A 12,017-nucleotide genomic window follows, 5' to 3' on the forward strand; every position below is an offset into this window, starting at 1 on the left:
GTGTGGGCTGGGAACCTGGGATAGGATAGTTGTGGGGATGGGTCCCACTAATGTTGGTGGGTGAACGATCAAAATGATAAAATGGGACGATAGGTTACTTTAGCATCCGTGGGAATGTCCGATGGTGGGGCAATGAATCTGTAAGAATCACCAAAATCTCTCCAAACAGTTGGGGTAAGGTTCTAAAAACTCAAGATCCATCAAAGTCGATACTGTTTTGATATCAATTTAGATTTATCTTTTTTTAAATAAAATTAATTTTTATTATATTTTTATCTTTAGATTGTAACTATATATTAAGATTGGAAATGTTAAGCACGAAGATCAGTCAAAGATAATACCATCCACTCCAATCGAGACTGACCATCCCAATCCAAATTTTAATGAATCGGGGTATTAAGGGATCAGATTCTTTGAGCCGGCACTGGAGTATACACTAGCATTCCGTCTCCCTATCTTTCTCTTCTTCACATGGTTCGGTCTAAAACCAAGTATTCGGTCTGGTTCTAGTTTTGGTTCAAAGGACTGTTAATGTGATCTAGAACCGAATCAAGTCTTGTTTCAGTTTTGAAAATTGGTACTTGTACCTGATCTATCCGGTTCTAGTTCCTATTCAGGAACAAACAATAAACAACGGAAAAGGTCCCTAGCTCAATGGCCCATTGAGATTTGTCTCAAACACCCAATTATCTGCAATGTGGCAATCGGATGAGTCCCAACATTATATCTATAAATAAATAACAATAATTTTCAAGTTCCATTTCAAGAAAAAACACATATGCATCAGAAATATAAAAAAGCTCACACAAAAAGCTGCAACACTATTAGAGATTGAGAATCAACTAAGTGCAACATTGTAGGAGATGGAAAACCGACCTGTGAAATGTTTTTGAGAAGAATTGACTGATTAGCCCCCAGAAAATCATGAGAAAAAGAAGAAGGGATGCTTTCAGCCACTGTAATTTTGTCTAAGACAAAGAGTCGCTGCTATGCTAATCGTGAGAAGAGGAAGAATAGAACACTTCAAACTTGAAGAGTTACAATTAAGTAGATTATTTAACTCATGGTTCATGAGTCCTAAGGCAACAAAAACTTAAAAAAAAAAGAGGGTTTTACAGTTGGACTATAATTGTAACTCTATAAGATGATTTATCATTTAGGTGATTAATTATGTTGGGCTTCCATATAACTTACGTCAAGTTTTTAGTTAAAGAGGAAAAAGTGACATTAAGTTATACGGTCATATTTCAGTTAGATCCGATGGTTCTTGGCATAAATCCAGACCCGAACCGAACCAAATTATAAATACTTATTTCAGATCCAAGATTTAATCATATTATAATGGGTTGGATTCGATTCATGGTATTCGGTATGGAACTGGATTTAGTTTTCGATTTAGGTTCTGATTTGACACCCTTAACCAATTTACGGAACTGTTTCATAGCTTACTGCTAGAGTGCCAGTTTGATCCAATGAGCATCAACCCACCCAAAGTCTGCCATGAGTTGGACAAGGGTTCGGATTTTGAGCACAGAATTTGGGCCAGAACTAGGATTTTTATATGCTGGACTGGGCCGATAAGGAAATTAAGGACATGTTTCGTTTGCGTTCTCAGAACGTATTCTGGGTGTAGAATGCATTTTGGACCAATAAAAATGTTATTTGGTATGTATTCTCATTCTCAATTCCTAGAATGGAATCAAGAATGCCGGGCCGAAAGCCCCATTCCACATTCTCTTTCTGGTTCTCGATCCCACTTGACCCTGTCCGTCTTCACCCCTTACTTCGCCACCGCCGACAAAAGCATCTACACAAGGCCTTTCCTCCAGTAATACTCATCAACAAACTTGAGTCTTTACTTTGTCTCTGCAAATCTCTTTTTGTTGGATTTTGGGTTTTGGGTTTTGATATTGGAAGTCGCTCATCCCATTCATCTGTAACCTATTAACCTTTGAGAAGATCTCTGTTTTCTCTAATAAAAAATTTTGATGAGATTTGTGGAGGCAAGAAAGGCTTCTTAGATTTTAAATTGTGTAATTGGCACTCAGTTTTGAACCTTTTGATTGCTCAACCTCTAACCCTCTTTGTGCGAAAAAACAACAATGTCATATCGTTTGTAGATTTTGAAGGTGATGGGTTTTGGGGGTTTGGTGTTGGGATGCTTGGCTAATATAGAACCATTAGACACTAAACCATGGATGTGGGGATTGGTGGAGAGGCTGTATGTTGGATTAGGAAGGTGGGTTACAGGGTTTCTTTTTCTCTAAAACGGAGTTGTTGGCTTTTGTTTCTATTTTTCATTTTCTCTCTTTTATCTTCGCTTTGTCTAATCAAATGGTGGGTGCCTACGATTGGCTTTCAGAAGTGGGTGCTTTGATTAATTCCTCTTGCCATCCCTTCTTCTCGATATGTATTGATCCACGACCATATCCTTGGTATTGTTTTTAGATATCCCAGTTGAAATTCGTGGCAAGGGTTTTCTTTGATGCCACTGCAATTTACAGTGACTTCGATCGATTTTGAGATAAATCATTTTCACCTTTTGTTTCTCACACCAAAACCCCTCGTCATCTATTGAATTGAGAATTGAGATCTTTTTTGCTGAAGATTAGACACCCATTAGGTGTTTGATGAAATGCTTGAACGCCCAAAAATCTAATAACGTATCTTTTACTAATATGCATTGCATTTCACATTATCAGAATGGGAATGCACATTGTCAGAATGAGAATGCATAACAAACACATCCTTAGGATGAGGGGAAGTTGTTTAGGTAGAGGACCAGTAACGTGGTAAAATTATTTAGGTTAAAATTTAATTTTACCCATTTTTATGTAAAAAATAATATAAAAATGACCAATAGGTGGAAAAATGAGGGGAAGTTGTTTAGGTAGAGGACCAGTAACTTGTTAAAAAAACATATCCTGTCTGTATCTCAGCTATACCATGTCGGGATCCTGGAAAAGCACTGGGAGGGGTGAATTACTTAAAATATAAATCTGTTAGGTATTGGTAGAAGATGGAATGGGGGCTTGACACGAACTCACTTGGAAGTAGAATAATACATCTACTACCATGAGATAGTTTAGGTGGGGTTAAATTTTGTGTATATCTAGATCCCAAGATTCTCTACTTTCATATCAAATGTCAATCCATTTTGAAATTTTCAAGTGACAAAATAATGTTTATATATATTCTTTAGTCCTTTTAGTTGGTCCTATTCCTATTATGGTTATAATGTTTATATATATTATGCATTTATCTTTCCTTTATCATTAATTCGTATTTGTTGTAATCATGGTTCCAAGTATCAATATAGTATCGATATATCAACAATATATATTGGTATCATCGAATAATGATACTTATATGGAAATTTTTGTATTGATAAAAAATGGTCTATTTTTGAATACGCCTTATATGGCCGGACCTCTATCGGTCTAGTATAGGTATCATCAAGAGTGGTACGGATATCGATACCTATAACCTTGGCAATAATGTCACCTTTTTAGCATATATATTACCCAGATTGAGATTGTCTGTAGCATTCCAAGGTGTGCAGCGCACATTCAATGACCAAAAACGCTCAGCAAGGAGTCTGATCCATAATTCCAGCAAAATGAAGACAATTTTTCATAGAAATTCCTTTATAGTAGCTTGTTTTAGTGTTGATCATGGATTATCCTAAAAGAGAAGTGACATCTTTTGTTCTGGCAGGTTCACAGCTTCTTTTCATTTGCTGCTAATGATGATTTTCTTAAGAATGACATCAGGGTAAAGCCAGATCTTGATGGCCTTGGGGCTCTTGGTGATGCTGGGTGGTACTGCATCAGGTCAATATTGTGGGCTTGTGATTATGTTCTTCCCAACACAGTGACTGCCCTCCATGGTTCTGTTCTCAATGAATCAGGAGTGGTCCTGGCTTGTGGATCATCTTTACAGTGGGAGGATGGAAAGACAGCAACTTTCTATTGCTCATTCCTTTCTAATATGGCCATGGATATAACTGCAGTTGGAACAAAAGGAACACTAAAAGTTCATGATTTTATTATCCCTTATGAAGAGAAATCTGCTTCATTTTCTCTTGCTTCTAAGACCGGATTCATGGAGCATGTGGTCACAACTGATCTCCCTCAGGAGATATGCATGGTGAGGGAGTTCTTAAGGTTGGTGAGAAGTATAAAAGAGTGTGGTTCTCAAACAGAGAGTAGGTGGCTCAGCATCAGCAGGAAGACACAACTAGTTCTGGATGCAGTCAAGGCATCCATTGAGAAAGGTTTTGAACCCACCCAGGTTGGGATTTAAGCTTGAATTGATGCAAAAGGTTTTGGGCTCATCTGGAGTTGTTTTCTAAAAGCGACAGATTTTTTTTTTTTTTGGGTGTGGGGTGGGGTTGTGCAAATGTCTATTTTGAAAATATCTCAGTTTTGGGTTTATGAAATCTCAGAATGTGGATTCAAATTTTCCAATTCCTACTATTATCACTCATGGTGGATTGATTGTGATTCTTAGTAGATTCAAAGAGTTCCATTGTAGATTCTCATGGAAAGTTCATCTTATCTTTTTCTTATTCTCTACTGCTTATATAAACGACTATTTTTCAGCTCTATTTTGAATCTCTTCCAAGCATAACTAGTAAATCATCCTCTGTTCACAAACTTATGTAACATGTTCAAAGAGTTCTCAAAGAGAATATCATATTACTTACTCATCTAGCATGTTTTACTAACATAGTTACCACACCCATATAAAACCATTCATTGCATACATAAATTGTTTTAATAGAGTGAATAAATCAAATCAAAGAGAGAAATAAAAAGTCCCCACAGCCACCTCAAACCAGTTAATTTACTAGCACCCTATATGTCTATATGCATGCTTCTTATCTGCATTGCTCTGTCATTTTTTTTTTTTTTTTGGATACCAAGGGTGTCTGGATCTTTGACCTAACCAATCCCTAGGGTCACTATGATACTGCTTACACAGGACTGGGTCAGTCAAAGATGGAAACTCTTATGCGATGGCCCCAAGAAGTCAGGTGCAGCGACGAAGGTTTGATTGTGGGACCTCGCTTCCTGAGGCGGAGTACTGTGTCCCCTCCAAGCCAACTATGCTAACCCCTTGGGGTTATCATCATTGTTCTGTCAATCCCTTGTTGTAGTACTTTGATACCATATCAATTTTTGATATGGCTGACGATATCATGCACTAAAACCAAGCTTGAATCACGTTTCCTTTTGTACCAATGTTCCTCAGTAAACATTTCAAGTCACTAATGGATCCAGATTATCTCCAGTAGGGCTAGGCACCCCCTATTGCATATCCAATGGCTGTGAGAGTCTAGCATACACCCCAACACATGGGTGTGCACTCAAGAAAATCTCGTCCGTTGGATGCGCGCAAGGTAGCTCGCCCTACTAGAGGGGATATTTTTCGTTCAACCTCTTGGGTCAAATCTTAAGTTGAATAGCCCATATGACGATTGTTCCAAATTTGATTAACTTGATAGTTGACATGGTTCTTCAGCAACCAAGATCTTAGGAATCGGTATGGGAGAATACTGATACAATACCAACAACAACAATAATAGTTCAGTCTTAGACAAGAAAATGCTTCCTCCTAGTAATAGTTCAGTCTTAGACAAGAAAATGCTACCTCCTAGTGCAGGTACATGCTAGTGAGAGCAGCCAATGGGAGGGTGTATGCAAGCATCTTTAGCACATGGTAACATAGTCTTTCTGGACCCACTGTGTCTTGGCACAAGTACACACTAAGAGGTGGCATTCATTTTTCCTTTAGTCTCTTCCCAATTGAAAAGGTTCGGATACATGGATTAGTGAGAGAAAAATAATAATAAAGTAAAAAAAAAAAATCTAAAAATGAATTGATCAATCAACAGAAAACATCCCTCCTAAATAAGGTTTGGTTACATAAATCTTGGTATTCCAAACAATTATTCTATTTGAAGTCATACTAGAATATGGAAGTCGTACCATATTTTGATAGTTTTACAGTCTCTATACATACCATATCACCAAAATCCAATGTCGATACCTAAAACCTTATCAACAACTGACCAAATTGAGACCCATCTTTTCTAACCATTGATCAATCACAACCGAGGGCCAAAGAAGTTTTTTTTAAACCCGAATAATATCTGAGACCCAGAGAATCCCCTAGAATTATATTAAAGTTAAATCTAATAAAAAACAAAGGGGGACATAACCTGCCTTACCCCAAGCCAAGAGAGACAATTAACTCTATCACTCTCCCCCCTTCATATGGCTCAACTCTATGAAGAGGTTGTTACAATCCAAAATCAAATCAACCAATTCACTATGAAGAAGATAAAATCAAATCAGCCAATCCACTGGTGTGAATGAAAAGAAAATAATAGAAGCCGAGAATAACATGTTCAAAAAGAATCCCACACTACTTCATTACTCATCATAATGGAATGTTTATCTAATATAGCTGCCACACCCATATAAAAACCAATCGTGTTTAATATTGTTTACAGACATAAATTGTTCCAATAGACTGCATAAATCAAATCAATAAAAAGTCCCCACAGCGACCTTCAACTAGTTTATTAGCTCCTGAGACTATAACATGTTGTAGTCCTTTTGATCTCTTCTTGCTGTGGGCTCTCTGTATAACTCTTTTTCTTCTTCTTTTTTTGTGATCAAAAGTTGTGAAAGCAGTGGATTACCACAGTGGATTCTATGTAAGAACATAAATGTCAAAATCACATATATTCCCAAGTGGACATGAGAGTCAAAGTAAGTCCAGAAATATATATAGTTATTTAAAAAGTTAATTAAAATCTCAGAGAATTCAAAATAACAAACAAATTTTATGATTATTGAGATAAATATTTCAAATCTACCATTGTTTTAGGTGTAAACACACGAAATGTAGGAATAGTCCAACTAGAAGGAGACTTAATTTGAATAACAGCAGTGAGGTCTTCCTTAATACGGATGGAATTTCCCTTGTCACCTTGATAGTAATGGGCAGGCAGTGACACTGAGTAGCAATTTCCCAAAATCAAAATGTTATCACCAATACTCTTCATTTGTATCCACTCCCTCTTGCTCTCATCCAATTTGAAAACATCAAACTTGTAATTTTTAAATCCATCTTCTGTCCGCCCAGTGTCAAAGGTGACGAAGATGTCATGGTCATCATTATCGTTATCATCAAGTACTTCCTCAAGAAGCCACCTGAAGTGACATAAAACTAACAATAGTTCACCTAGTAATTCCACCAAATAATAACGATCGCATCTTCTTCCTTTTCCTCGTGGCCTAGGAATGATCTCTGTAATGATTGGAAATTCAGAACTACTAAACTCGAAAGTTATTACAGGTCCATTACTACTAACGGCATAGAATTTCCCCTTGTGATATATAACATCTTGAAAACAATCCCATTGTGTTGCCATACTAATCCACCTATAGCTATATGGTCTTCCTCCTCCTGCTTTGTAATAGACCAATTTTTTCTTATCGGTAACAATGGCCACCACAACATAGTCTTTTGTCATTCGAGGGTCTGAAGATAGAACTGACTTATAGATGAAACGAGGCTCGAAACAACCGCTTGTGAGTTGATGAGGATCATGATCAGGATAAGATGATAAGAATATTGTGGAAAGAGAAGGAAGTTGAATTCCACGTTTAGAAACAGGATTGAATAGCTGAATCTCTCCATCGAATCCATCGTCCACCATAATTAACCAGCCTTCAGAAGATCCACAACACTCCATTTGGTGAATCTGTGAGGGTTTAAAATTATAAATCTTGCCACTTAAAAAACTAAAGATTAGTCGGAATTTATAATATGGTGGAAAAAAATCAAATAGAAGTTGACGAGGACAGCGATTATTGACTACAAATGATCGCCATGAGGAGCATACAGAAGCAAAGTGATAATGATCGGAGAGAGTAAATTTATCAAAGAGAGTCAATTTATCAAAGATGAGTTCCATTAGATCATATTCAAGGGCAGACCAGTCCCCAATGGTAGGCATAAATTTTCCTTTTTTGGGAGTTTGCATAGTAGAAACCATGACATTAACTCTCTTCATGATCAAACTGCACAACTGCACAAGAAAAGAAAGCAATTGTATGTTAACTAGATGAAAATATTAATTAAAAGAGGAGAAGTTAATTGTATGTTTAAATAACTAAAAAAAAAAAAAAAAAAGCCCCATAGAAAACCAACATCCAAAACACTCCTAGTCAGCAATGACCTAATTAATATCAGTATTGATGTAATCAATGAAGAATAGGGTTACAACTTACAACCGCTTAGTCATCCTAGTTCCTTGTGTAACTCTAAGATTTGAAAAAAAAATACCTCACTACAATATTTTATAAAAAATATAAGATTAAACCGAAAGAAGATAACATCAGAATACAGACAAAAGAAGCTGAAGAAGGCTAACACACATAAGAGAAACCTAATAGTGTTCAGATTTCATCCAATCAAATTAACAAACAAAGTTTAAGCAAATATAAATACCTACTTCCCTCTAGATGCCTGTGGTCTTTTCCTATATACACTACTGCTTCAATCCCCTCCTGGTCAGGAACTCAAGAAAAGAAATATATATATGAGAATAGAGAAAAAGAAGAAATATATATATGAGAACAGAGAAAAAGAAAACTGGATATGAGAGACGGAGAACAGAATAGAGAATACTTGGAATTAAGTAAATATAAATACCTACTCGATTGATCGCAGTGTCACTGAAAAAGAAAGACGGATATAAGCTAGACAGAAGGGGTAGAGAGAGAGAGAGAGAGAGAGAGAGAGAGGTTGATTTGGAAGACTCAAGAGTTTGAAGAAAATTAAATACATAGAGATTTTGTTACAATGGGAAACTCGATTCCATCTATAGAAGTGATAACGATAAACTAATTTAAAATAAATATCTTAATTACAACAAACAACTCGATTCCTTCTACAATAATTATGAAGGAATGACGAATTTAGAGACTGTGTTACCTCAGATCTGAGGAACGTTAGATTGGGATCAACCACACAACCATCCGCTACAATGGATTGGCATCATATAGCAAAATTACATTTGCATTTACACGTGTGTCTTTGAGAGAAAGAGAGAGAGAGCATTAATCCATTTATATCTATTCTTTTTTTTTAGCTAACAACAGGTATCCAATTCTTTAGCCTGACTAGTCAGGCGGGCCCATACTGACCGGGGTTGAATGAGAACCTTTCAATTTTCACTAAAAATAGTGAAAACCACTAAACATCCAAGTTTACGACTTGCACTAAATTCATTGTTCACCAACTGAGTTACCCCTTGGGTTCCCATTTATATCCACTCAACATCAAAGGATTTGCTAAAGAATGTTCATGAATATTTGAGTAGCTGCAAATGAGACCACTGTGCGCTGATCGGTATGAGCACTGTTCCTTCTTTCTGAACTCAGAACCATCAAGAGAAAAGGCCTCCATAGTTTTGGGCAGAGATCTATAAGCAGAACCTGATGGAGAGAAATATTGGAGATCACTGAGACCTTTTTGAGAAATGAATGTCCATCCAGTCGACAACAAAAGATACTTGAGGTTATTAGGTGTAAGTGTGTAGGTTAGGTTGCCCTCCAGGTATCCACTCCATTTTCTCCACATTGATTCTTTCCATTTCGATTGCTTTTCAGCTTTGATCTTTTGCCAACCGAATCACCTCTGTTCTTTGTTCCTGGCAATTGAATGAAACTCTGTTGTTCGGGAAATCAATCAAGATCCTATTCCAATCATGGTTTAAAGTATCTCCGATATCGATATGATACCCTCTGATACGTATCTTAAATTTATTCTGTCGATACAATACACACCGATACGATACATGAAATTTTTAAAATCATTTCGTATCGATATATATCCTACAATATATACCGATATGCACCAATACACTATTGATACGTACTAATACTCTATGAAAAATATAAAATCGAGGTGAAATATACATTTTGGTATGTATCGGTGAGTATTTGTATGTATCGTTCGGTACATATCGATAAGTATCAGTACATATCGGTGAGTATCGGTATATATCGATCAGTACGTATCGGTGAGTATCAGTACGTATCGGTATGTACTGACACGGTGAGCTACGGTCATATAATGGCCAAGATGAGTATTTTTTCAGAAAACACGATTTTTTGAGGGTTTTTCTTCTAAAGTTGCTGCCAGCCATATTTCTCTCTAACTAAAGTGGAAATCAAGGTTGGGAACAAGGATTTTACATTTATGGGACAACTGCAAACCTTGAATTTTTAGTGCGATACCCTCAATTTAGTGCTTATGCATAATACATGTTATCAATAGTTTTTTTTAACAAATTTTTTATGTAAAAGTATTTAGAAAGTTGTTTCATATCCATATATATGCATATCTTTAGCGTATCTTAGTGTATCTCCGATACGATACGATACCCTCCTATACGTATCTTAATTTTGATCAACCAATACGACAATCGATACCGATACTTTAATCCTTGCTTCCAATGAAGCTTTCCTTTTGATTTTTCCGTGAGGTGTCATGCTCTCTCTTTTCATTCGTACCAAGCCTCCCTTCTTTCTTAGTCAAACCATCTGAAAACCCACAAAATTAAAAATATTTATTATCATTTTACCTTTACTCCAGTTTTAAAGCCATGATCCTCTAAAAGTACTCTCTTATTTCCAAGCTCTAAATTTTTTGATTTTTCCTTTGTCTCTCCTTCTTTTATAAGAAATTAAGAACCCGTTCTCTTAGGTGATTGATTGTGTTATCTATTATAATAGGTTCAATTATGTAACTATGGATGTAGTTATATTTGAGTGACTTAAAAGTTAAGTAATAAGAAAGGAAGCTAAGGCTGTGTTTGGTATGCATTCCCATTCTGAAACTACGGAATGTGTTCTTAACTGAGAATGAGAATATTGTTTGGATAAAATGTTTGTTTAACATGTATTTTTTATGTCAGAATGCTCAAACATTTTATCAAACATCTTATGGGCGGAATCTCTTTGGTGAAAATCTTAGACAATGTTACATCAATAACTCTCAAATAAAAATATAAAATTTTGAATGGTTCCTTAGATAGTATTGCTTAAATTGATCCTCAAGTCCCAAGAAATGGTGAAACCCTCCGTCTTTAGGTTCATTTTCTTCGGTGGAATTCTTTGGGAGAAGCGGTTTTTAGAGACGGATAGAAAAGTAGCTTTTTGAGATTTGAAAGAATGTGATGTTATTCCTTGAGAGAAAAGGTGCCTTTTATAAGATTAGTGGTGGAGCTATATTCATCGAGTTGTGCCAAGAGTTGGAGCATGGAGAATGCACAATATAGAATGGGAAAATATTCCATTTCAGAATGTGTTGCATTTTTTATCGTGTTATAGAATTTTGAGAATGAAATGGTTGCATTTTTGATCGTGTTCTAAAACCAAACAATGTTTTTAACACTTCAGAATGTGTTCCAAGAATGCATACCAAACACATCCTTGAGTATTCTCCTAAAAGTTCTCTTATGGGATACCCTCTCTCATCTCACGTATCTTTTGGTTTTAGTTACCTAAGTCCTAACACAAATTCAATTTCCAGCAAAAAAGTAATCTCCAGGCCACTTGGCCTTCCTTCCTAATTGAAAGCGTGGTAGAATCTTCCTCACCCAGTCGGGGTGCACCTCCCATAAACAAAGAGTCCAATCCGCTGCTGGCGGATTGGGTAACACACTGGGACGGCCTATGCACGGTTTGGGTTCAGATATTCCGTGTCGGATCCGGCCCAAGTTAATTAATTCCTTTCGTAACCACATTTCATGATTCAGAATAATTTGAAAATTCATCTAGAATTGTTTTAGAATTAAAACCCTTTAACCTTTTATTATTATTATTATTTTAATCTTTAGCCAAAATAAGTGGGTAGTGGATTGTTCAAATTTGTCATGGGCCCGTGGGTATGGGAAAATATCCACCTATTTCTTTCTTTCTTTCTTCTTT

General features: G+C 36.2%; 2 protein-coding genes across 2 annotated transcripts in view; one reads left to right on the forward strand and one right to left on the reverse strand.

Annotated features, from left to right (window-relative positions):
- The window catches only part of LOC122073482 (uncharacterized oxidoreductase At4g09670-like), a 5,682-nt gene extending 1,112 nt beyond the window's left edge, over positions 1 to 4,570 (forward strand). Inside the window, exon 2 of the mRNA XM_042638080.1 lies at positions 3,718 to 4,570. Coding sequence (XP_042494014.1) covers positions 3,718 to 4,305 — 588 coding nt within the window. The 3' untranslated portion in view covers positions 4,306 to 4,570. The remainder of the gene's footprint in view (positions 1 to 3,717) is intronic.
- A 2,292-nt stretch (positions 4,571 to 6,862) lies between these two features.
- Positions 6,863 to 7,735, reverse strand: LOC122074351. The gene has a single exon (XM_042639176.1). It carries the CDS (start codon positions 7,733 to 7,735, stop codon positions 6,863 to 6,865), a length of 873 nt encoding a protein of 290 aa, XP_042495110.1.
- Positions 7,736 to 12,017: the final 4,282 nt, after the last annotated feature.

The sequence above is a fragment of the Macadamia integrifolia genome, chromosome 3 (assembly GCF_013358625.1).
Source record: "Macadamia integrifolia cultivar HAES 741 chromosome 3, SCU_Mint_v3, whole genome shotgun sequence".
Taxonomy (NCBI): Eukaryota; Viridiplantae; Streptophyta; class Magnoliopsida; order Proteales; family Proteaceae; genus Macadamia; species Macadamia integrifolia.

Excerpts from the sequence above, each read along its gene's own strand:
- LOC122074351 (XM_042639176.1), bottom strand. The coding sequence starts at position 7,735 with ATGGTGGACGATGGATTCGATGGAGAGATTCAGCTATTCAATCCTGTT.